The 24,300-nt window shown below is 39.0% G+C and overlaps 1 protein-coding gene across 2 annotated transcripts in view; it reads left to right on the top strand.

Annotated features, from left to right (window-relative positions):
* The window catches only part of Golm2 (golgi membrane protein 2), a 77,841-nt gene extending 53,974 nt beyond the window's left edge, over positions 1 to 23,867 (top strand). Inside the window, exons 9-10 of one of the 2 annotated variants that reach the window (XM_050133699.1) lie at positions 13,277 to 13,444; positions 21,612 to 23,867. In XM_050133699.1, the coding sequence (XP_049989656.1) occupies positions 13,277 to 13,444; positions 21,612 to 21,682 (239 nt within the window). In that variant the 3' untranslated portion in view covers positions 21,683 to 23,867. The remainder of the gene's footprint in view (positions 1 to 13,276; positions 13,445 to 21,611) is intronic. The other variant, XM_050133705.1, reaches the window with a different exon arrangement.
* The last annotated feature ends 433 nt before the right edge of the window (positions 23,868 to 24,300 follow it).

The following is a 24,300-nucleotide window of genomic DNA, read 5'->3' as shown; positions in this document are numbered from 1 at the left end:
GGTTTTAAATGGATAGAAACTAGTCTAAGAAAATTATAAAGTCTTATCACAGTCACCATTATTAATAAATGTCAGGTGAGTTGATTTCTTAATATATGCTTAGTTCTTTGCATTTAAACTTTTTTTGAGAAATAAGGAAAATTCATTTTGGGAGTCTAATGATTGAAAACTTTGACTAGGAGGGGCAGAAAGTAGTTTTGAAAAGTGGCATATTCTGTGGAGAACAGGCACCGGGTGAGGCTTCTGTAAAGGGAAGCTCAGTATGGCTCCCTCCTCCATCCCCTCCAGTTGTTTCTGCCTTATGTAGGTATGAACAGTGGTACTGTGGAATGAAGTATGCTTAGTTACTTCAGAGACATTGATTTTGGCAAGTTAACATTTCAATGGGACCTACAAGTAAAACCCATGGTAGCTGAGAATTTACTGTAGGAGCTGTTCTTAAACTGTGCTTTCCATTCCGTTTTTGTTTAATGGCTTCTCCCCTCCAATTCTAAGTTGACAGACTGCTTAAAAGCTCCAGTTATGATAGCCCCTGACCCAGAACCATAGTGTTATTTGCACACAGGTTGCATATGTGTTGAGAACTGGACAGCATATATAATTTATTCAAATACTTCTGTCTTCTAACAGCTACTTATATGGATGTATATGTGAAAATGTAGTTTGGATATTACTTGGCTTTCCTTTGATATTTAAAGCATATTTGTGCATATTGATTAAAATAATAGATAAATAATGTTTTATTTGTAAGACTGTAGCTAATATCTTAAATATGTTAGGAAAAAAATCTTTTCTTAAGCCGCACTGTGGAATTAGCCTGTGTGTTGGTTACTTGTTTCACTTCTGTGACAAAATACCTGCAGAAAGCACTTTAAGGAAGAACTTACTGGCTCACAGTTTAAGGTAGGGCCCATCAGGTTGGGAAAGGCATGTCAGCAGGAGCTTGAGGCAACTGGGCACAGTGCATCCTCAGGCAAGAAGCAGAGTGCTGAGTGCTCTTGCTCAGCTTCCTGTCTCCTTATTCAGTCTGGGATCCCAACCCCTGAGTGACAGCACCCACATTTAGAGTGGATCTTGCAACTTTAATTAGTCTAATCTAGATAACCCTGGACAGACATGCCAGAGGCTAGTCTCTTCAGTGATCCTAGATCCTATCAAGTTGACAATATTAAGCATCACAGCCTGAAAACAATTATCTCAACAAGGACAGAGGATAACATTAAACAACAGATTTAAAGAACTGGTCCTGGTGGCTAACACCTATACCTCTAGGCACTTCAAAGACTGAGACAGGAGGATCATAAATTTGAAGCTAACCAGGGTTAGTGAGTTCAAGGCAAGTCAGGACTGCATAATGAAACCTTGTCTAAAAAGGGGATCAGGGAATCTAAGTTGATAGAGTGTTTGCCTATTGTACATGAAGCCCTGGATTTGATTCCCAGCACCACATAAACCAGAGGAGATCATGTACACCTGTAAAGTCAGCTTTTAGAAGGAAGAAGGGGTATGAGTTCAAGGTTATCCTTGGTATGTGTTGAGTTTGGGATACAGGCAATTCTTTAAAAAAAAAAAAAGAAAGGAAAAATAATAACAAGGCTGGTAAGATGGCTCAGTGAGTAAGAGTGCTTGCTAACAAGCATGATGATCCGAGTTTGATCCCCAGGACACACAGTGAATAAGAGAGATAACTGACTTTTGCAAACTGTCCTCTGATCTTGACATGCATGTGCCAGATGATACATGTACTCATGCACATGTGTGCACACATGCATGCACACACACACTAAATGTTTATATATATATATATATATCCGGACATAGTGGTGTATGCCTTTAATCCCAGCACTTGGGAGGCAGAGGCAGGAAAATCTCTGTAAGTTCAAGGACAGCCAGAGCTACACAGAGAAACTCTGCTCAAAAAAAAACAATAATAACAACAACAACAAAGTAAAGTGTCTTAATTTGTCACTCAGATTCATATAACATTGATTCTATAGAATTTTCTCTAGTACTGATTTGTATTTATGTATAGGTAGATTAATCTGTAGTTAAAGAATGTCTCTAAATAATGCTTGGAAATTACTCTCTATAACTTATCTTAGAAGGATCCCTGCTGAGCCATAAATTATTTTCTGTGTATCATTAATGTATATGAAGAACTGAAATCACTGTACTCACTTTTTCAAAGAAAAAAATGTGTGTGTTTTGCCTACATGCATGTATATGCATCATATACATGCAGTGCCCCTGGAGGCCAGAAGACAGTGTTGGGCCTCTTAGACCTGGAGTTACAGGCAGTTGTGAGCCACTGTTTTGGTGCTGGGAGCTGAACCTGGGTCCTTTGCAAGAGTAGCAAGTGCTCTAAACCACTCATTGTCTCGCCCCAGGCACTGTTTTTAATTTACTTGACATTATTTGTTATATGCCCGTTGTGGGGTAATGGAAACAGGGTCTTGCTATCTGGCCCAAGATGACCTAGAACTTGTAGTTCTCTCCAAACTCAGCTTCCTGGGTGGTACAGGTGTATACCACTACACCAGTTCTCTTACATACCTTTGATGTTACTTTTTATTTTATGTGTATGGGTGTTTCATCTGTGTCTATGTCTGTGTACCACTTATGTATCTGGTGCCTGTGGAGGCCAGAAGAGGGTATCAGATCCATGGAACACATGTTACAGGCAGTTGTAAGCCACCATCTTGGGTGCTGGGACTTCAACCCAATTTCTCTGGAAGAGCATCCATCTTAACTGCTGAGATCTCTCTCCAACCCCTTAACCAATAATTTTGGTTTTGTTATTAAAAGAGACACAAATATATTCTTTGCATATGTGCATCTGTGTGTATGAATGTGGGTCCATATGCCACAGTGCTTAAGTGGTCAGAGGACACTTCAGGTTTGTGCCTCACTTTCCCCTCTGGCTCATACCTTTCTCCTTGTTTGGAATAGTTACTGGCATGTTGTTTTCAACTTTATATGCCAGACTAGCTGGCTCTTGAACTTCTGGGACCTTACCTGTCTCAGCCTCCCATCTACCTACAGGATCACCATTGCTTGGGTTACGTGTCTGGCTTTTACCGGAATCCTGGGGTTTTGAGCTCAGGTCTTCACACTTGAGCATGTGTTTACCTTCTGAGGTATCTGCCTAGTCTACATATACGTTTTTAATATCTAAATTCCATTGTGCCTTTTACTCTTATTATTTAGATTATTTCATATTTTCTTATTTTAGTTGTCATGATTATGAGTTTGCTTTCCCTTAGATTATCGATTCTTCCTACTTTGAGTGTTTCTTCAAGTGTAGTTCAAAGAGTGCAATTACTGAGTCAAGTACTTACTTGATCAGCTTTGCAGCTGTTAGGTCATCACATTCTTCTTTAGAGCAGTTTTCATTGTCACTGATCTGTTGTCCTGTGCTCTGTCCACACCCACTTATCTTCTAGGGTATTTAGAATATAATGTTTCCAAGACAAGATCTCCTGAGTAAATTGGGAGCATTGGCACCTTAGGGGAGGGTTGAAGGGGAGAGGAAGGGAGGGGAGCAGAGAAAAATGTAGAGCTCAATAAGTATCAATTTAAAAAAAGAATATAATGTTTCCTTCATGGTGTTTTGGTTGGGTTTGGAAGTATAGCTCAGTAGTAGCACACTTCTCTAGCTTGTATAAGACCTTTGGTTCAGTCTCTAGCCCCACTTTCTGATGGTGTCTCTGTCTAACAGACTTAACTGTCCTGGAACTAGCTCTTGTAGACCAGGCCTCGAACTCACAGAGATCTGCCTGCCTCTGCCTCCCTAGTGCTGGGAATAAAGGTGTACTTGTGTTGATTTTTTTAAGCCACTTACTCTGAACATTTTATAGTTTATTTCTGTATACTTACTTCAGATCTTTTGAAATAACTCAGATATTACCCTTTAATAAATGACTTTTGAATCTTTATTCTACTCTGGTGCCTTTCCTGGTAGAAGGCCTTACTATGTATTTTCTTTAATTAATTAATTGATTGTCTTTTTGATTTATGTGTACTTTGGGAGTAAAGTGTGTGCAGATGTATGTGCAGGTGCCTTCAGAGGCCAGAAGAGAGTTCTGGGTGTCCTGGAACCGGAGTTACACACAGTTGTGAGCCTCCATGTGGGTGCTGGGAATTGAAACCTCATCCTCTGGAAGAGCAGTCAGAAGTGTCCTGAGCCCATTAAATTGTCATTCCCTATTCTCTCCTAAGAGCCCCTGGCAACCACTAATCTCTATTGTAGATATCTCAATAAATATAATCATGAAATGTGTGGCCTTAAACCAAGTACACTCCTGTGAGCCCAGTATCTGAGCTGTCTGAGGTTCAAGGTCATAGCAAATGAGAAGGTGCCCTTTAATGCCTGGCTTAACATGTTTGGAGTCTTTGAGTGGTGTAGCATGCAATGCTGTTTTATTCCTTTATAAGCTAGATAGCAATCAGTTTATGGATGCATTTTGTTTATTCACCTATTTGTGGACACTTGATTTATTTCTACTTTTTGACTATTTTGAGGATTGCTGCCCTGAAGCTTCATGCACAGGCTTGCTAAACACCTGTTTTCTGCTTTGGGGTATGTACCTAGACGGGGATTGCTGAGTCACACAGTAATCTATGTTTAGCTTTTTGAGGAACTGCCAGGCTATTTTCCATAACAGCTGCACCATTTTATTAATACATTTTCCCCTGTAGTATGGAAGAGTTCCAGGGCGGGGGATATGGCTCAGTTGGTAGAGTGCTTGCCTAGCGTTCACTAGCCTAGCATACAGGAAGCCCTGTCCTGTCTCTGATCTTTGTCAGCACCACATAAAGCCAGGAGGCACACTTGTAATCTCAGCTTCCATTGTGAGTTCAAGATCAGCCTGAACTACACTGAGACACTGTTTCAAAAAAAAAAAAAAAGTTACAGTTTCCCTAACCCCTAGCAACACTTAGTCTTTTTCCTCTCCTTGTCTGTCTGTCTGTCTGTCTGTCTGTCTGTCTGTCTGTCTGTCTCTCTGCTGTCACCCCAGTGGATGTGGTGGGTTCTAACTCTTTCTCTTGTTTGTTTTCAGGGCTGTGGTCCCACTCTGGCTTTACACTGGCATCCTAGGCTTCAGTTCTTTTGCTTTTGATTTATGTCCCTTGAGACTGAGCTCCTTTTGATGTTCCATTTGTGTGTCCTCTTTGGAGAAATGTCCATTCAAGTCCTCTGCCCAGTTTTAAGATTGAAATTCTTTTTTGTTGTTATAAGAATTTTTTTATTCTTTGTGAATTTCATTAAGAATTTCTTATATATTAGGGATACTATAGCTATTAGTTTTCTGTATTAAATACTAGAACCCTTAACTATACCACCTTCTCTCTCTCTCTCTCTCTCTCTCTCTCTCTCTCTCTCTCTCTCTCTCTCTCTCTCTCTGTGTGTGTGTGTGTTTTCTGTTTTTTTTTTTTTTGAGACAAGGTTTCTCTGTGTAGCCCTGTCCTCTGCAACAATGTCAAGTTGCAAGTTCTTAACCACTCAGCCATCTCAGCTCCTTGTTGTAGGTTTTCCTTTAGAGCCTATATGATCTGTGTAGCCACAGGTTCTTGGCCCCAATACTAGTCCCAAGTATGGTTTGTGGAGCAGACCTTACATTCAGTCAGAAAGTGGTTACTCCCATGGTGTTGAAGATACTGTTGCTCCAGTGGGCCTTCTTACCAGAGTTCACAGCAGGATAGGACTGCTGATGGCTTTTCTCCTCCAGTAGCCTGCATTGCACCTCCCAGCACAGGAAAGCCAGCCAGTAGGGATGAAGCTTTCATATCTCCAGAAGTTACATTCATCAGCTCCTTTAAAGTATGATTTTATATGTATGAAGACATATGTTTGTAGAGCATGATGCATTGGAGTCCAGAGGAGAGCTTTGTGGAGTTGGTTCTTTCCATCTTTTCCTGTGTTCTGGGGACTGAATTCAGGTTGCCAATTATGTAACAAACACTTTTTACTCTGAGCCATTTTTCCTGTCAGTTCTAATTAGTACATTTATCTTGAGTCTATGAGTTTGAGAAGTACTTTTTGTATGGATTCGATCCTTAAAGTTTAAAAAGGTTGGGGGTTTTTTTCTTCAAAAAAAATTTTACTTACAGTTATATTCTTTTTCTTTGAGATGTGTGGATTGAATCCAAGACCTTATAGAGGCTAGGCCTCTATCTATATCCTGAGCGTCAGTTGATTAAGTTCTAATGAACACTTTTCAGAAAACTTAATTTATGTTGAGTTGAGACTGTTTACTACTACTTAACAAAATCTATTTCCTATACTGTATAAATATTAGTCAATCTATAATCTTTACATCCAAGACTCCATACTTCCTTGGTTTTGGTAGTCTTACGATTATCTCTGAAATTACTGCTCTTTAAATTCAGTTGATTGTAGCATGAATAATAAAAACCCAGAGACAGATATTGGGGTTCAACATGAAGGTCAGAAAAGCAAAGCAGCCAAGCCACTAGAGAGCCCTTACCTCTAAGAAATCCTCAAACTAAAGCCTATCTTATCCCAGTTTATATTCCTCTGTAGTGCGGGATTAAAGGTGTGAACCACCACTACCTGGATTTGTTTCTTCATTGATCTTGTGTAGCCCAGCAGGGTCTTGAACTGACAGAGCTCCATCTGCCTCTGTCTCCCAAACCCTGGGATTAAAAGTGTGTGACACCACTGCATGGCCTCTGGTGGCTTAGTTTTACCTTCTGGTCTTCAGGCAAGCTTTATTTATAAAACATAAATAAAATATCACTATAGTTGATATTATATATTTACCTTTTTTCTTGTTATTTCAAACTAGGTTTGTTTTCGTTGTGGTTTTTTTTGCATGTGTTTGTATATATACATGTGTGTTCATGAGGATATTGACACATGTATGTGCATGCATGTGGAGACCTGAAATTAGCATGAGGTGTCTTCCTATATCACTGTCTACTTTATTTGCTGAGGCTGAATCAATCACATCAAGTGTAGCTGGCTAGCTTGCCTCGGGGGTCTTGTCTCTGCTTCCTGTGTGCTAGAATTACAGGTTGTCACCTGTAATTGTCAGATAGGTGCTGGGAACCTCAGCTCTGGGTTCCACTCTTACGCAGCAAGCACTTTATCCACTGAGCCATCTCTCCAAACCCTTGTTGTGTCTTCAACTATTACTGTAAGTAGATAATTCACCTTTCACGGAGACCCATCTCTCCCTACATTGTGAGTGCATGGTACTACTCATTTTGTAGCTTTCTGCTACCATTTGCTCATGCATTCAATACATTCTTTTTTTTTTTACGAGGATTTGCAAAAATACTTATTGCCGGTGTGGGAAAAGATTTTATAGATTTATCTTCACGATTCTTAACTCAAATTACTCACACCAGCATTTCTGATAATGTTTAAAATGTTAAATCTAATGTCTTTCTTTTAAGTGTAAAACTGGCCTTTGTGGTTAAGTTCCCCTTTATTTAAAGAGTCCAATTTTTAAGAATTCTGTCTTGAGATTTGTAGATCTATGACTTTTACTGCCATTTTTATTTATACTCAGAGAATGTCATCAGTATTATTTTCATTCAGCTTTGTTTGCCAGGGGGTGAAACATCATTGAGTCATGACTAAAGTTTTTTTTGTTTTTTTGTTTTTTTTTTTTTGGTTTTTCGAGACAGGGTTTCTCTGTGGCTTTGGAGCCTGTCCTGGAACTAGCTCTTGTAGACCAGGCTGGTCTCGAACTCACAGAGATCCACCTGCCTCTGCCTCCCGAGTGCTGGGATGAAAGGCGTGTGCCACCACCGCCCGGCCCTAAAGTTTATTTTAAAGTGTAGTTTTACCTTGTAATTTTCTTCCTTTTGTATTTTATATTAGTTACTTTCATTGCCGTAACCACACCAGCTTGCAAGAAGCAACTTAAGGAGGGAAATGTTTGTTTGTTTTGGCTCACAGTTCATGGTAACAGAGTCCATTATGGTAGGGAAGGCATGCTCACAGTCAGAAAAGGTAGGAAGGATGAATGGTACTAGCATTCTTTCTCTAGCATGCTTTCTCTTTTTCATTCAGAGACCCTAGCCCATAGGATGGATCTGTCCACATTCAGGGTGGTCCTTCCTCTTCAGTTAATCCTTTTCTAGAAATGTCCTAGACACATCTAGAGGTATATTTTAGTAGGACTCTGAATCTAGTCAAGTTGACAGTGAAGATTAGCCCCATAGCCTTATCATTTTCTCATTTGTTTTTGTCTTTGTCAAATTTTTCTCCCTCTTTTTTTTTTTTTTTTTTTTAGCTTTTTTTAAAGTTTTTTGTTGTTGTTTTTTGGTTTTGCTTTTGCTTTTTGTTTTTTGAGACAGGGTCTCTATGTAACTGTCTGGCATGGAACTTGCTGTGTAGACCAGGCTAGCTTCTAACAGAGATCTGCCTGCCTCTGCCTCCTGAGTTGTAGAATTAAAGGCATGTGCACTCATTACCAGATACCCTTGTTAAGTTTTTACATCCTTGTCAACAGTCTTCAGTAACAGGATTATTAGAGCTACGCTCTATCCTGCCAGAGCTGGTGAGTGGCAATGAGCAACACCAGGCAGATTCCTATGAAGATCGCAGTTCCTGACTTAAACCTCTTTTTACATGTACATCAAAACTTAAAAATGCTGCTTTGGGAACATGTCCTCAGGAGCGGGGATGGAGGGAGTCCAGCGCGTGCACGTGCTAGGCAAGTGCTCTATTACCTAGTTGCAGCTCCAAACCCAAGACTGTTACTTGGAAGTAGAATGCTCTTTATATGTCTTTGTGCTGTTTTTAGCGAGCACCTACTTGTACTTTGAAACTGTTGCGCTGTCCCATATTTGGTACAGTCCTAACTTCGTCTGTGCTATCTTGTCTAAGTCAGTTTCTCTTCTTGAGCTTCTTCAGAGCATGTTTCATTAGTATATGCAGCATGTCACTTTGTCCTGTGATGACTGCTTACTTTTCTCTTCTCTGCTAAGATGTTAACATCATTAGGGTGAGAGTATATTACTTTTTGTTCTCCCAGCCTAGCAAGCATTTGTTAAACACTGATAAAGTTGTTTTATCAGTATTTGAATTTTGTATTCCTTTAGATAAGCAATGAATTTATTTATTTAATATATAATCATACTTAATGTACAATTAATGTTTTCATTTTATATATTTTGGTGTAAGATTATTAGCCCTAAACAGGGTTTTTCTGTGTAGCCCTAGCTGTCCTGGAACTAGCTCTGTAGACCAGGCTGGTCTCGAACTCACAGAGATCCACCTGCCTCTGCCTCCCAAGTGCTGGGATCAAAGGCATGTGCCACTACCACCCGGCTAGCCCTAAACTTTTTGTATTTTCTCTTATTGAAAAATTATAAGGCAGTATACATCTTTAATCCTGGAACTCCAGAGGCATAGACAGGTGGATCTCTGTGAGTTCCAGGCCGGTTTGATTTACATAATGAGCTCTAGACCACACACTGAGACTGTTTCTCAAAATAAATAAGAGAATAAACCATATATGTGTATATATATTTGTTTCAGTTTTTATTTTTTAATCAGTAGGGTGGAGGGGCTCACTGGTGGGCCAGTCTAACTGAAATGAAGAATTCCATATTCAACGACTCTTTTTATCTTTAGGAAAACAGTGGGGGGGGGGTGCTAGAGAAAAGGCTCTGAAGTTAAGAGCACCTAGTACTTTTGCAGAGGACCTGGGTTTGATTCCCAGCACCAGCTCCAAAGGATCCAACATCTTCTGACCTCCACAGACGTTGCTGGTGCACACATATGTGCACGTGCACACATACATATTTTTAAAAATAATTAAAAACGAGAGAATATTTTACTAATTTATTCTGGTTTTGTTCTTCGTCTGGAAGCACTAGAATATTATTTATGATTTTAATTGTTTTGTTGTTTTGTTTTTCAAGACAGGGTTTCACTGAGTGGAACTCACTCTATAGACCAGGCTGGCCTTGAACTCACAAAGATCTGCCTGCCTCTGCCTCCCAAGTGCTGGGATTAAAGGTGTACACTGCCATGCCCGGATTTGATTTTAATTATTAATTTTTCTTTGTTTAACTATATTCCAAATAGGTGGAAGAATATTTGGAATTGAATGTAAGGTTAAGCCTTCTTGTTTATTAGATACATAAGTAAACAGTTTATAGGAATGCTTAGACTTCTATTAAATTTGGCAGTTTGATCTTTCATTGGGCTATAACTATATGTTCACAATGTTTTGTTGAAAAATCTTTTGCAGAAATAGAAAACTTAACTGGGCAGTAGTGGTGCACGCCATTGATCCTAGCACTGGGGAGGCTGAGGCAGGCGGATCTCTGTGAGTTCAAGGCCAGCCTGTTCTACAAGAGCTAGTTCCAGGACAGGTTCCAAAGCTACAGAGAAACCCTGTCACAAAAAAAAAAAGAAAAGAAAAGAAATAGAAAACTTTATGATCTATGGCTATATTCAGCTAACATGGGAATTGTGTGTAGATCTATGTGATTTTTTTTTAATTGGAAGTGGTTGGAAATATTTATTACATTTATATTGTATGTGTGTTCATACACCTGCTACAGTGTATACATGTCAGCCAAAGGACAACTTGCCCTTTCTCCTCCCACTGTCTCCCTTTTTGCTTGTTGTTGGTTTCTTTTTGTTTTATTTTGTTTTGTTTGTTTTTTGTTTTTGTTTTTCTTCAAGACAGGGTTTCACTGCGTAGTCTTGACTGTCCTAGAACTCACTCTGTAGACCAAGCTGGCCTTATCCACCTGCCTCTGCCTTCTGAGTGCTGGAATTAAAGGCATGCACCACCACTGCCCAGCTGATCGTGTGCCTTTTAAGAATGGAATTCAGGTCCTCAGGCTTGATTGCAGGTTCCTTTACGTCCTTAGTAAATTAGCCTCATTACTATTTGGAGATTATAATGATGTTCTTATTTTTTAAATGTGTGTGTATGCACACGTGTGCACCATGGTGAGAGTATAGAGGCAGAAGATAACTTGTAGGGGGGCTGGAGAGATGGCTCAGCGGTTAAGAGCATTGCTTGCTATTCCAAAGGTCCTGAGTTCAATTCCTAGCAACCACATGGTGGCTCACAACCATCTGTAATGAGGTCTGGTGCCCTCTTCTGGCCTGCAGGCATATATTGTATACATAATAAATAAATATTAAAAAAAAAAAAGATAACTTGTAGGAGTTGTTCTTCTCCTTTCATCTTTGCCTTGGGCTCCAGGATTTTACTCAGGTCATCAGACTTTTGTAGCAAGTATCTTTACCATCAGAATCATCTTTCCTGACCTTTAATATTAATTTTCATTCTGGTAAATTTAATGCTAAAGTAGTTTTGTGAAGTTTTTGTTGCTTTCTTTGTTGCAGGTCTAGGAACTGAGCACATAGCTTGATGTAGTGTGGACAAGTGATCTATCACTAATCTTTACTCCCAGCTCTCGTCTGTTTGTGGATTAGAGTTTTGTGTACCTGGAGTGTTTACTTGTACATTTTGGAATGTGTGTTCTTATATATCAGGGAGAGAGATGAGGCATGGCAGAAGGCCCATTACCTGCTGAGCCATCTCACTGGCCCCATTATGCTTTTAATGTCCAGGTATTAACAGCTTTTTATATGAGGTATTAAGTTTATTGCCCTTCTTGAATTTTCATTGTTATGAAAGCATATGTGATTTTAAATAGACCAACTTCTTTAAGCTTCCGTTGACATTTAAAAGACCTGACCTAGGAAACAGAAAGGGATAACATAGGAATTTTTTTTTTTATTTTTTATTTTTTTTTTTTTTTGGTTTTTCGAGACAGGGTTTCTCTGTGGTTTTGGTTCCTGTCCTGGAACTAGCTCTTGTAGACCAGGCAGGTCTCGAACTCACAGAGATCTGCCTGCCTCTGTCTCCTGAGTGTTGGGATTAAAGGCGTGTGCCACCACCGCCCGGCCATAACATAGGATTTTTTCAAGGCAAATACTAATAAGGATCTGATTTGTACTGTCTGCCATGCCTCCTTAGGAGCCCATGGCTATGGCTAGTCAGTATTACTAAAAGGAATTTGAAGTAGCCTTCAGATAGTGTTAGTTTGTCTTACAGTGCAAAGAGAATTCAGTTTGCATAGAACTCATTGATTGCTTTAAAAATGGTCTTCAAATCATTCATGAATAATATATGTAGCAGTAAACGACTTCAGATTTCAGTACGTATCATATTTATTCTCTTCCTAAAATATCATTTTCAACTAGTACTTACATTAATGACATTATAGGTCTTCCAGACAGTAGTGGCACACGCCTTTAATCCCAGCACTCAGAAGGCAGAAACAGGTGGATCTCATGAGTTTGAGGACAGCCTGGTCTATAGAGAGAGTTCCAGAACAGCCAGGGCTACACTGTGAAACCCTCTCTTGTAAAAGAGAGAGATATTGAGATTGATTATAGGTCATTAGAAAAGGAATTCTAGCCAGGCCCGTGGTGGTGCACGCCTTTAATCCCAGTATTCGGGAGGCAGAGGAAGGCAGGTCTCTGTGATTTCGAGGCCCACCTGGTCTATAAGAGGTAGTTCCAGGACAGGCTCCAAAGCTACAGAGAAACCCTGTCTCAAGAAAGAAAGAAAGAAAGAAAGAAAGAAAGAAAGAAAGAAAGAAAGAAAGAAAGAAAGAAAGAAAGAAACACAGAAAGAAACAAAGAAAGAAACAAAGAAAGAAACAAAGAAAGAAACAAAGAAAGAAACAAAGAAAGAAGGGAGGGAGGGAGAGAGGAAGGAAGGAAGGAAAAGGAAAGGAATTCTAAACATGGCACCCTTTACTTTAAGAAAACTTTTAAATCACCAGAATTAGGGAGACCATCCTGATCTACACAATAAAATTTTGCCTCAGCAAAAAACATTAAACTTTTTGTTGTTGTTGTTGTTGTTGTCCTGGAGATCCTCCTACCTCTGCCTCCAAAGTTCTGGGATTAAAGGTGTCCACCACCACCGCTTGCAGAAAACATTAAATCTTAACAGGAAACACTAAACACAGAAGAGAAATTGTTGACTAAATTTTATTTGGGGGTACAGCAAGAGTAGAGTTGCTGCTCGGCCCACTATTCTCTTGAAATATAATCAATAAACCTATTTTTTTAAGGTATTTTGAGTCTTCATTCTTAATTACTTATGTCTTGTATAATCTTCATAAAATGTGTTCTTTTGTGAGCAGTACTCTGAGAGTTGCTGGGTTTCCCTTGACTCCTTTCCCGTCTGTCTTCAGTATAGGTCCCTTCTTCTCTGCTCTTTACTCTTGAATTAATCCTCTGCCTACTTCACAGGCCGATTCTTTGATGAAAATGAATCCCCTGTTGATCCGCAGCATGGCTCTAAACTGGCGGATTATAATGGGGATGATGGTAACGTAGGTGAGTATGAGGCAGACAAGCAGGCTGAGCTGGCTTACAATGAGGAAGAAGATGGTGATGGTGGAGAGGAAGACGTCCAAGGTGAGCGTGGCCTGGCTTCCATGCTGTGACCGTGAAACTCACCTCTTAGGTTTGGTTGAATTTGTGTAGAATTTTCCCCACTTACAGTCATAGCCGTATCTTAGTCTTAACTCAAGATTTTGTGCAATTTTTCAGTTTTGAGAACTATTTTATGATAGAAGTTTGTGATTAATTGGAAGGGTCATTCTTTTCATTTTTAGATTATATTATTGATATAGTGACGATTTGAAATGCAGAGTTCTCAAAATTTTTAGGATTAAATTGTTTGAAATGACTCTAGGCATTACTTGAGGCAAATACTTCAGAAAATACCTTTTTTAAAAATCTCACTGGAGAATACTTAGTATTCTAAGTATATACAATATTGCCCAGACAGCTTTTTTGTTAAAGCAAAGCCACATGGTCTCCATAAGGAACAGAAATTTATTCTGCCCCTGATGGGACATGAGAAGGTGAAGTGTTCTGACAACTTTAACCTTTATATTTAACGAAAGGTTTGAAAGATTTGTCTTCATGGTTAATACACAGATTCAACACATTTTTTTCTTGTTACCAATTACTTCTAAGCTTTTAACTTGGTAAAAGTTAAGATTCCTACCTGTGTGCATGCCTCAGACCACACTGCTGTGCTGTAGTGGGGCTTTGGGCTTCTTTTCTGCCTGCTTGTGTTCAGTAGTATCTATGGAGTTTTAGAGTTTTAGAGTGTTTTTTTTTTTTTTATAAAAGTTACCTTTGATCTTAGGGTATAAAGTATAAGATTTCTGTAGTACAGTGCATGAGTTTTCTGGGGTAACCAGTTTTTATTTCTTTTTATAGTTATTAAGTTACTTAGGTTCAGGACAAGAATTAATTTTTTTAAAATTTAGAAAATAATTTAATTGCCCTCGAATACTATATAGTTAGGATAAAAAGGAAGGCTAGTGATCTGACATCCTAGGCATTATTTTGTAGTCCACTCTAGATTGGGAATAAGAATAAATATAGTGGGCTGGAGAGATGGCTCAGCGGTTAAGAGCATTGCCTGCTCTTCCAAAGGTTCTGAGTTCAATTCCCAGCAACCACATGGTGGCTCACAACCATCTGTAATGGGGTCTGGTGCCCTCTTCTGGCCTGCAGGCATACACACTGACAGAATATTGTATACGTAATAAATAAATATTTAAAAAAAAAAAGAATAAATATAGTTATTTGTGAAAAAAGGAGATTAATAGGTACTGGAAGTTCTGTGAGGACATCATCTCATCCTTTTCTCATAATTTTTTCCTTTGCTCATTGCTTTTATGATTTGATTGGATTATGTTTGCTTGCCTTTATCTGTAACACTTTATGTCTTTTGTCTTGCATGTGTATCATATCACCAATTAGATTGTAAGCTCTTGAGCAACCAGAATTTTCATTTACTTTGCCTTGCATCTTATTTGTGTTCTTTTTTGTGCCTGTTCTCCCACAGTGTTTACACTCAGGGCCCAAGCAATGCTGTTAACTGTTAGTTATGCTTTTCTGTTGGCTTCTGTTCTTATAACTGACCGGCTGAATGTTCTTTACCTCTGGTCACAGCTTGCTCATTTGCCCTTTGAGGAGTCTTTCTCCCCCCCCCCCCCCGCCCCTTAAGGATCTCTATCATTTAATTAGTTCATTTTGAGGTTTTTATTAGAGCAATTAATTTCAAGTATTATTAATAATTCTTACATTTTTGCTTGTCTTAAGCCTGATGATTTTTAATCACAGAATTTCTTTTAATATTTGTGTCAATTTTATGCACAGTGAGTGATTTATCTTCAGTGATTTCCCTCTTCCGTTCTTGTATTCTCCTCCACACCCATTTCTCATTACTGCTATGCTTTTCCTTTCACAAAAGAATCTAAGTTTATTGGTTCTAAGGCCCAAGATGTTTTCAGTGAAGTAAGGAGGTGGTTTTTTATCCCCCCCCCCCTTTAGGATCTCTTGTAATCTAGGCTCACATTTAACATATAGTTGAGGGAAACCTTGAACTTTTAATCTCCTGCCTCTATCTCCCAAGGGCTGAATTAGAAGCATATGCCGACACCTCCAGTCTTATGTGGTGCTGGGAAAGAAACACAGGGCCTCACAGGTAGTGGGTGAGCACTCTACCAACTAAGCCACATCCCCAGTTCTAAATTCTTTGCTTCAGTGTTTGCAAGTAAATCTTCCTTGAGTTGAGACTTGCTTCTTAATATTTGTCTTATTTTAGTGTTTGTTAGTAATAGTGGAGACTCATCACAGAACAGAAATAAGCAGGAATGGCAGCCCCAGTAAAGGGAAATATATTGGGTCAACTGACTTTAACATAAGTATTTAAAAGACTTAAAATAATTTCAAACGCATTTGTAAGATTAGGTTCATTATTAACTGTCCAAAGAGTGAGGTGGGGGGCAGCTCAACCCCTACTTAACAATTTAGTTTGCAGATATTATTGCAAGGTCAGATTTTGCAGAGTTGAAGTCATTTTTCACTGTGTCAATATCATTACAATGCTTTTACAGCCCAAGCAAGTCTTAAAATTGAAAAATGGGGGCTGGGAGAACAAAACCACATATTGGAGTTACAGTTAAAAGAAAGTCTGTGTAGTACTTCTTAAATCACATAGATATTCTGTGTAGTTTTTCATTTAGAGCTAGAATGTGGCCCACCTTTCAATGGAGTTGTTGTGTATAACTTAATTACTGTAGGAAAATACAATCCCTATTTCAAAATGCCTGAGGCACATTTATCCCCAAACCCAGGAAAGAAAGAAATGTTTTTGCCACTGTTAGAGCCTTACGACCAAAGATAAAAACAAACCCTGGGTGCCCTTAAGTGTGGCTGGGCATGGGGGCCCATACATGTAATCCAGCACTCAAGAAGCTGAGACAGGACAACAGAGAGAGCTCTAGGCTATTCTGAGCTACAGATCCACATCTTTTCTTCTTGGTTTTTTAAAACAGGGTTTCTTTGGAGCCAGTTCTGGAACTAGCTCTTATAGACCAGGCTGGCCTTGAACTCAGAGAGATCTGCCTGCCTCTGCCTCCCCAGTGCTGGGACTAAAGGCGTGTGCTACCACCTCCTGGCCACATCTTTTCTTTTACTTTAATTTTTTTTCCTATTTTATGTTGAGTGTTTTGTTTGCGTGTGTGTCTGGTGCCAGAAGAGGACAGAAGTGAGTGTTATATCCCCTGGAGCTGGAGTTACAGATGGTTGTTAGCCACCATATAGGTGCAGGGAATCAAACCTGAGTCCCTTAGAAGAACATCTAGTACTCTTACTGCTGAGCCATCTCTCCAGCACCAAGACCTTGCTCGAGAGCAGGGAAGAAGTGGGGAGGACTTGAGGAAGAAGCATTATTAAGGTTTTCTAGGCACAAGCTCTGCTCTGCTGATTGTGGGAGCAGTTTGAGGAGTGAGGGATACAGGGTTAGAAATTCCAACTGAAGGCTAAGATTCTGTTATATATACTCTGGCATAGATCTTAAACAAGTCAGATTGTAAAATGGTAGCTTTGACCAATAGGAAGCTAAAGCATTCCAGCCTTACTGTTCTCTGTTCATACATAACTGATAATGAACAGATATGTTCATACATAACTGATAACACTATTACTGTTACCTCCAGTATGTGCTAATAAAATTAAATAAGGCCTCCTTTCCTGTGTTGACTTATTTTTATTTCAGATTCTTAGAGTATCCTAAAGGGAATAATTTATTTGCAATATTATAAAAATTTGAAAAGAGTAACTCTGGAAACAGTATGCCTTGGATAGCTAACAAGTCTTTGGGGTTTTTTTGTTTGTTTGTTTGTTTGTTTTATTTTGTTTTGTTTTGTTTTTTGAGACAAGATTTCTCTGCAATAGCCCCAGCTGTCCTGGAACTCGAGCTGTAGTCCAAGCTGACCTCAAACTTACAGACATCCCCTGCCTCTGCCTCCCAAGTGCTGGGATTTCATTCTTTATTCATTTATTTATTTATTTATTTACTTACTTATTTATTTATTTATTTGTTTATTTATTTATTTATTTATTTATTGGAGATTGAGAACTCATTCTTTATTCTTATAAGAAGATAGAAACTTGGGCCTGGAGAGGTAGGTGGCTCAACTGTTCATCAGAGGACCTGGGCTCAATGCCCAACATCCACATGGCATTCCACGACCATCTGGAACTCCAGTTCCAGGGGATCCAGTACCCTCTTCTGACCTCCAGCCCATATAGGTTGGGAACAAACAAAACACTCATATACATAAAATTTTTAAGTTTTTTAAACAATTGTTACTTTTGGGGCTGGAGGTTAAGAGCACTGGTTGCTCTTCCAAAGGTCCTGAGTTCAATTCCCAGCAACCACATGGTGGCTCGCGGCCACCTGTAAGGAGATCTGGTGCCCTCTTCTGGCATGCAAGCATACATAGAAGGAATGTTGTATACATAATAAATAAATAAATCTTAAAGAATTGTTACTTTTAAGTGTTCCTGTGTGTGTCTATGTCATCAGATCCCCTGAACTAGAGTTACAGATAATTGTAAGCCACCTGTTTTGGGTGCTGAGCACTGAACTCAGGTCCTCTAGAAGAGCAGCAAATGCTCTTAACTGCCGAGCTGTCTTTCCAGCTCAAAAGTAAAATCTTCTTTAAAAGAATATAAACTTCCTTTGCTCTTTAATCTCAAAGAAGTTTTTAGTTTATTTGTAAATATCAATAAGCAATAAGTACTGTCTACATACAGAAGTTTAGCTGAGTGTTTCAGAGCCTACATCCCAATGATCAAAAGCCTGGATTCCAATTCTCTCTTGTAATTCCCACAACTATAAGGCAGAAATAACATGTACTTACGTATGTGTGTATGTACTTCTAACAGAAGTTATGTAGACTGCATGATTTGGTATCAGCACTTAAAACAGAGCACTTTATTCTGTAAAGCACTGTCTTAGTGTTTGCTCAATAGTTTTTTTAAGTAAAAAAAATCCAGAATTTTCTCTCTGGATTGCCTCCTTTGAAGGATAGTTGAAGGGTGAGCTTGTGACTTTGTGGACCTCAGTGTCGTAGTTTAGTTCATAGTCCTTTCTTATACTCTCAGGGGGCTTTACACTGACATCACAAATGATGGCTAGCTCTCTGGTTGTATTTCCTTGGTTTCCTCATGGTTAGATACTTCAGGTTCTGCTGCTTTCTGTAGAAACTAAACTCTCAGTTTCTGTGGTTATCATCGGTGTATCAATTCTATTCTGTCAGGTACTGTAGGTAAATATAAAGTAGTTGTTGATAGAAACTTGAATTCTGGGTAGAAAACTACACTGAAAACAGACTGTAGTTAGTGTAAATGATGCTGACTGCAGTGAAATTCTTGAAAACGGTGTATAAGCCTCATATCAGAATTGTGCTGAAGTGGAACTGGGGCTTTCTAGCTCAGTGGTAGAGTGCTTGTCCAGCATACTCAGCTCCTGAGACTGGGCCTTAGCTACACGTACACACATGCACAAGTAGAGAACGTAGATTTAGCCTCCCTTATATTATAGCCACTTATAGTGGACTTTGCAAATAGACACTGCAGTTACATCATTTTATTCTGAGGTAGGACAGTGCAGGTCCAAAGAAGAGGAACTAGGTCATGTTTAAGTATTTGGTCCAGGAACAAATTTCAGCGTTTTCTGTTCCTAAAACCTTCGCTTTTACCTCATTTTCTCTTTGTATTTATTCATATAAAGTTCAGAAAAGTAACAACATTTTTCCTGCAATAACTTTTGTGTTTTAATTTCTCAAAATGTTCCATTGCTCCATGATTGTCTTCATTTAGTTACTAATTCTTGAAAGATGTGTTCAGAGGCATAGATTGAGACCTCATAACTCAGGTTCTCCAGAGGGCATTCTGGCTAAGTGTCTGTGATTGTTTCTCCCCTTTTAAAGACAAAGATAGGTTTGTTTGGTTTTTGTTTTGTTTTGTTTTTTAAGTGTGGTTTTTGTTTTTTTATAAGAAAGTGATTGCCATGATTACAACACACAAATGTGAATATAATATAACTTCAGCCTTTACAAATGTTCTAATACATCTGGGATGCATTTTACTTTAGAGATAACGTACGTGATCATCAAGCAAGGCCTGGTGGCACAGGCCTCTAATCCCAGGAGTTCTGGAGGCTGAGGACAGGGGATTGTAAATTCAAGACCAGCCTAGGCAACTTTTAGAGAGATACTATCTCAAAAATAAAAAGTAAAATCCATCTAGGGATATGGCTTGGTGAGTAGTGTGATCAGAGCCCTGGGTCCATCCATAGCACCATAAAACAGATGAAAATCAAATGACACATAGATCTAACCAGGCTGAGGATGACAAGTGTGCAGACAGACTATTTGGAGGTCAGTCCACAGCACTACCTCCTAAAAAACAAAAAAGTGATCAGTTTTAAGAATATGGTACAAAATGGTTGCCTGCAATTCTAAACAAGAATTTGTATGATTTTAATAGGAAAGTTGTTGAAAGGAAAAATAAAGTTGGCTTGTTTGTCATTTCTGAAAGGCCAAAACAGCATGTGGAAGGTTGAAACAGGAGGATTATGAGTTCAAAGCCAGCCTGAGCTACCTAGTGAAGTTGTCTTGAAAACAAACTGTTGTAGGGAGGAGTTGGTGTAGGGCGTGGGGTCAGTATGATCAAAATACAGGCATGACATTCTCATAAAGAATTCATAAAAATTTTAATTCAATATAATTAAGATTCAAAGGTGGTCCCTAATTTATAATGGTCTAGTGTATGATTTTTCAGTTTTCCAATATTACATACAAAAGCATATCCATGCAACCACTCTGCTCTTCATCTTCAGCATGGTATTCAATCAACTATGGGAGATACTAAAAGATAAATAACAAAATGAAGCATTGAACAAAGAGAGCCAACTCCTGAGACTTTAATTGAACTCCCCCCCCCCTTTTTTTTTGGAGACAGGGTTTCTCTGTGTAGCCTTGGCTGTCCTGGAACTTGCTTCATAGACCAGGCTGGCCTCGAACTCATAGAGATCCACCTGCCTCTACCTCCCCAGTGCTAGAACTAAATGCGTGTGCCACCACCGCCTGGGTCTTCCTTTGTAGCTTAACTATAGCGTAATTGTACTTATTTTGAACAGTTATATTTAAAAATTAGAAAAGGGGGTTGTTATTGAGAGATAAACTGACAGCACAAAATGGCAGCGGACAGATAGGATTGTAGCTAGAGAAGTCTTACCGCGAGGCACTCGGTAGTCACTTCATACAGCTCTTCAAAAAGGCTTTGAGGGCCTAACAGTTTTTTCTTTTTTTCCTTTGGTTTTTTAGAGACAAGGTTTCTCTGTGTAGCCCTGGCTGTCCTGGAACTCCTGGTCACTCTGTAGACCAGGCTGGCCTTGAACTCACTGGCTAATTTTTTTTGTTTTTTAAGAGTTATGTTTTGGTTAGTGTGCTGCATTTAGGAAGTCAAGGGGAAACCATTCTCAGAGAACATCACTGAAATGTTCTATGTTGGGACTGGGGAGAACTTCTAGTCTCTTATTTTCTGATTTTTTTTTCTTTTTTGTGGCCACTATAGGTTACCTTTATAATTTGAAAAGGTGGTAGTGGATTTTCGAGAGTGTCTCCTGTAGCTTAGGCTGTCCTGGAACTGGCTCTGGAGCTAGGAATGACTTGAAGCTCTGACCTCACAGGCACATGCACACCCAGCTCAGCTAAGATGCACAGCGCTGGCGCTTCGGTCCTGGAGATTCCTAACATTTTGTTAGCTCTATCTATTATACATTTGCCTGTCTCCCTGATACCCATCAGAGATGGTTCTTGTTCTCTTTTTAGATTGGGGATGGTTCCTGTTTTGTTTCTTTGAAATGGGGTCTTATGTAGCCCAGGTTTACCTCAAGCTCTCTATGTAGTCCAGGTCTTGAACTCCTGATCCTTCTGCCTCCGAATCTTCCCTAGTGCAGGGATTACAGGTGTGAGCCACCATGCCATGATAAAAAAAAAAAAAAAAAAAAAGTTTGTTAAAATTAACTCTTGGGAAGTAATGAGAGACTTTTCACTCTTCAACCGTGCAGCTAAAGAAACAGCTAACGTAACAGATAAGAAATGTGGAAAGATTGCCAGAAAGGTGAAAAACTGGAGACAGTTTGAAGCTGGCTGGCTGTGGCGACTTTGGAACTCTATTTGTGATATGTATTATTTGTTTGCAGATGATGAAGAACGAGAACTTCAGATGGATCCTGCAGACTATGGCAAACAGCGCTTCAATGATGTCCTTTAAGTCTAAGGGATGCTCGCAACCCAAAGTGCTGTGCAGTGAATCATCTCTACTTGTCAGTTTTGACTTCTGTTGTAAAGATCAGTTGTATCGGTTGTAAAGATACATTGCGATAGATTTAAGGAAATTTTAATGAAGGAATGTACCGATGTACATATGTGAACTTTTTCATATTGTATTATCAAAGCAGATACTTTTTTTGGTTACAACACAGCTGAGCCAAAAACAGTTAATCTTTGCATTTAAAGCAAACTAATGTAAATTTCACATTTTATTGAACCTAATTTTTTTTTTCACAAAAAGACAAACAGGAACAAATGTTTGTACAGGTTAAATGGTACACATAGTGTAATGGCAGTGAGAAGTTAGTACAGACACTAATACATTTTTGTTACTTCCCATAGGTGTCCTCTACTACCCCTCGTTTAACACTCTCTAAAGAGTTATGGTAGAATAGTTACACACACAGTGGGGACCTGGATGCCAAGCAATGTGTGTACAGAATGACCTCCTGCTCCTTTTATTTGGCTCGAGTGCTGATGACATAGGACTGAGGCCTGATGGAAGCCCAGCTCATCATAACAGTGTTTATAAGTTATTCTTAACCTAGTTCTTGAAGTTGCGGAATGCATGGTTGACAATGAATTTTGATTTTTTCAGGTAATACCAGTACTGTTTAACCGTAGTCAGCACTGGCTAAAATTCTTTCTGTTTTCAGAGTTGAGTCTGGTGAAAGTATTCACCGTTTACATGTCAGCTCCTGAAAGTGACCAAGTCCACCTTGAAATGAGTCTGCAGTCATACAGCAAAGCTCTTCTGGTAGTTTTAATGATTGTACTTGATTAGAGTTTTCCAGAACTACTAAGTAAGGGATTTTAACAGGTTTTTATTAATGAACAAATGAATAGAAGTACCATGAAGTCTACAGCTGTTTTATTGAAATAGTCGAAAACTTTGTAATAAAAATGAATATTTGTAATTAATGTTACTTAAGAACCCACCAAGCTCGTTTGCTAGACTTACAGAATTATTTTCAGTGCATTATATCTTTGCCATTATTTCATTAGGATATATAAGCTAGCTAATCCTTGTTTTCTGATTTCACTTTTAAATTTTTTCATGTTACCTAAATATGAAAGGTATTGATCATCAGGGGGAAATGTAAGGCTGAAACCCTGTAATTGCACATAAACATGAAATATTGGGGAGTGACATAACTCAGTGGTAGTGTGAGGCCTAGGTTGATTCCCAACACTAAAAAATAAACAAGTAAACACATATGGAAAGTCTCTACACTAAGGTTGTAATAAAAATACTAGCCGATAGAAGCATCACTTAGTGAGATGCTGAAGTTCTTATATTTCAGTCCAAAGTTATTTAGTGGCCAGGAAAAGATGGAATAACTTATTAAAATTTGTTTTTCTACTATATCAGATTATCCAGTGTTGAGGAAGCAAAGACAGATGGGTCCCTGGGGCTTGCTGGCCGCCATCCTGGCCTAATTAGCAAGTTCCAGGTCCCAATAAGGACTACTGCCGAGGAACACCACACACACAGATTGACCTCTGGCCTCCATATACAAACACAAACAACTGCACCTACACCTGCACATGTGTAAATGCTTGTGTACACAAACACACACCCACACCAAGAAACCAGTTTATACTTTTGTTGTCCATAAAGTCAGGCCTACAGTAAAACTATGACGAGTTACACTGAAGTGTAGTTAACCTGCAGGAGTGCAAGGGGAGTCAGCGGAATGCCTGGTGATGCTTTGTACTTGGCGTTATGGGACTGTATAGACAGACCAGAAAGTCTGCTGCCAGTTTCATTGTCATCACAACAGCCAGTTGTTTGTATGGTAGCTGTCCTACACAGCAAAAACTTGATTGAACAGCCTAGACATTCTATAAACTGGGGAATCTTGGACCAGTTGGTAATATTTCTGACTGTGTTAACATTGTGTGCTATCAAGTGCTATGTGGCTCTCTTTAAATTGTGGCATTCTACAGTCTGTGTTAGACTTGCTGATTTGTTTTGTTTACAGTGTTTTACTTCTACCTTAAGATTTAGGGTTGTTTGTTTTGTTTGTTTCAGTGTATTTTTGCCCTGAATTAAGTGTTAATTTGACAGGAACGCTGCTTTTAAAAAATGTTGCTGGGTTCTAATAAATTAAAAGTTAAACTTGTTTCACAGTTTTGATTTTGCTAGATATATATAAAATTATGTAAATGTAAACATTTGCATCTAGACTCTGAAATTTGAATAAATGTCAGCATTTATTTTAGCTAAACTGAACTGCAGGAGCGGGGTTGTTTGGAAAGGTAGAAAGCTTCGGTGTCTTTAGCTTTAGTTCTAGACAGTGAGATAAGGGAGTAAGATGGCCAGGGTTTCTGTTCTAACACTTGGTTTAAATGAATCAAACAAAATGTGATAAAAAGAAATGGGAAGAGGGGGCTTTTCCTGGAAAGGAGGTTAAATAACACTACTTCAGACAGACACACTGGGCCTGGATTGGACTTTTGAACCCTCAAAGCCCCACCTCAGTGTCATGTCTCCTCCAAGGGTCCACACCTCCTAACAGTTCCAAACTCCCTTGGTGATCAAACATTCAAATCCAT

The sequence above is a fragment of the Alexandromys fortis genome, unplaced genomic scaffold (assembly GCF_014885135.2).
Source record: "Alexandromys fortis isolate MF-2015 unplaced genomic scaffold, M_Fortis_MF-2015_v1.1 scaffold_6, whole genome shotgun sequence".
NCBI lineage: Eukaryota > Metazoa > Chordata > Mammalia > Rodentia > Cricetidae > Alexandromys > Alexandromys fortis.
This window is presented reverse-complemented; position numbering and strand designations above follow the sequence as displayed.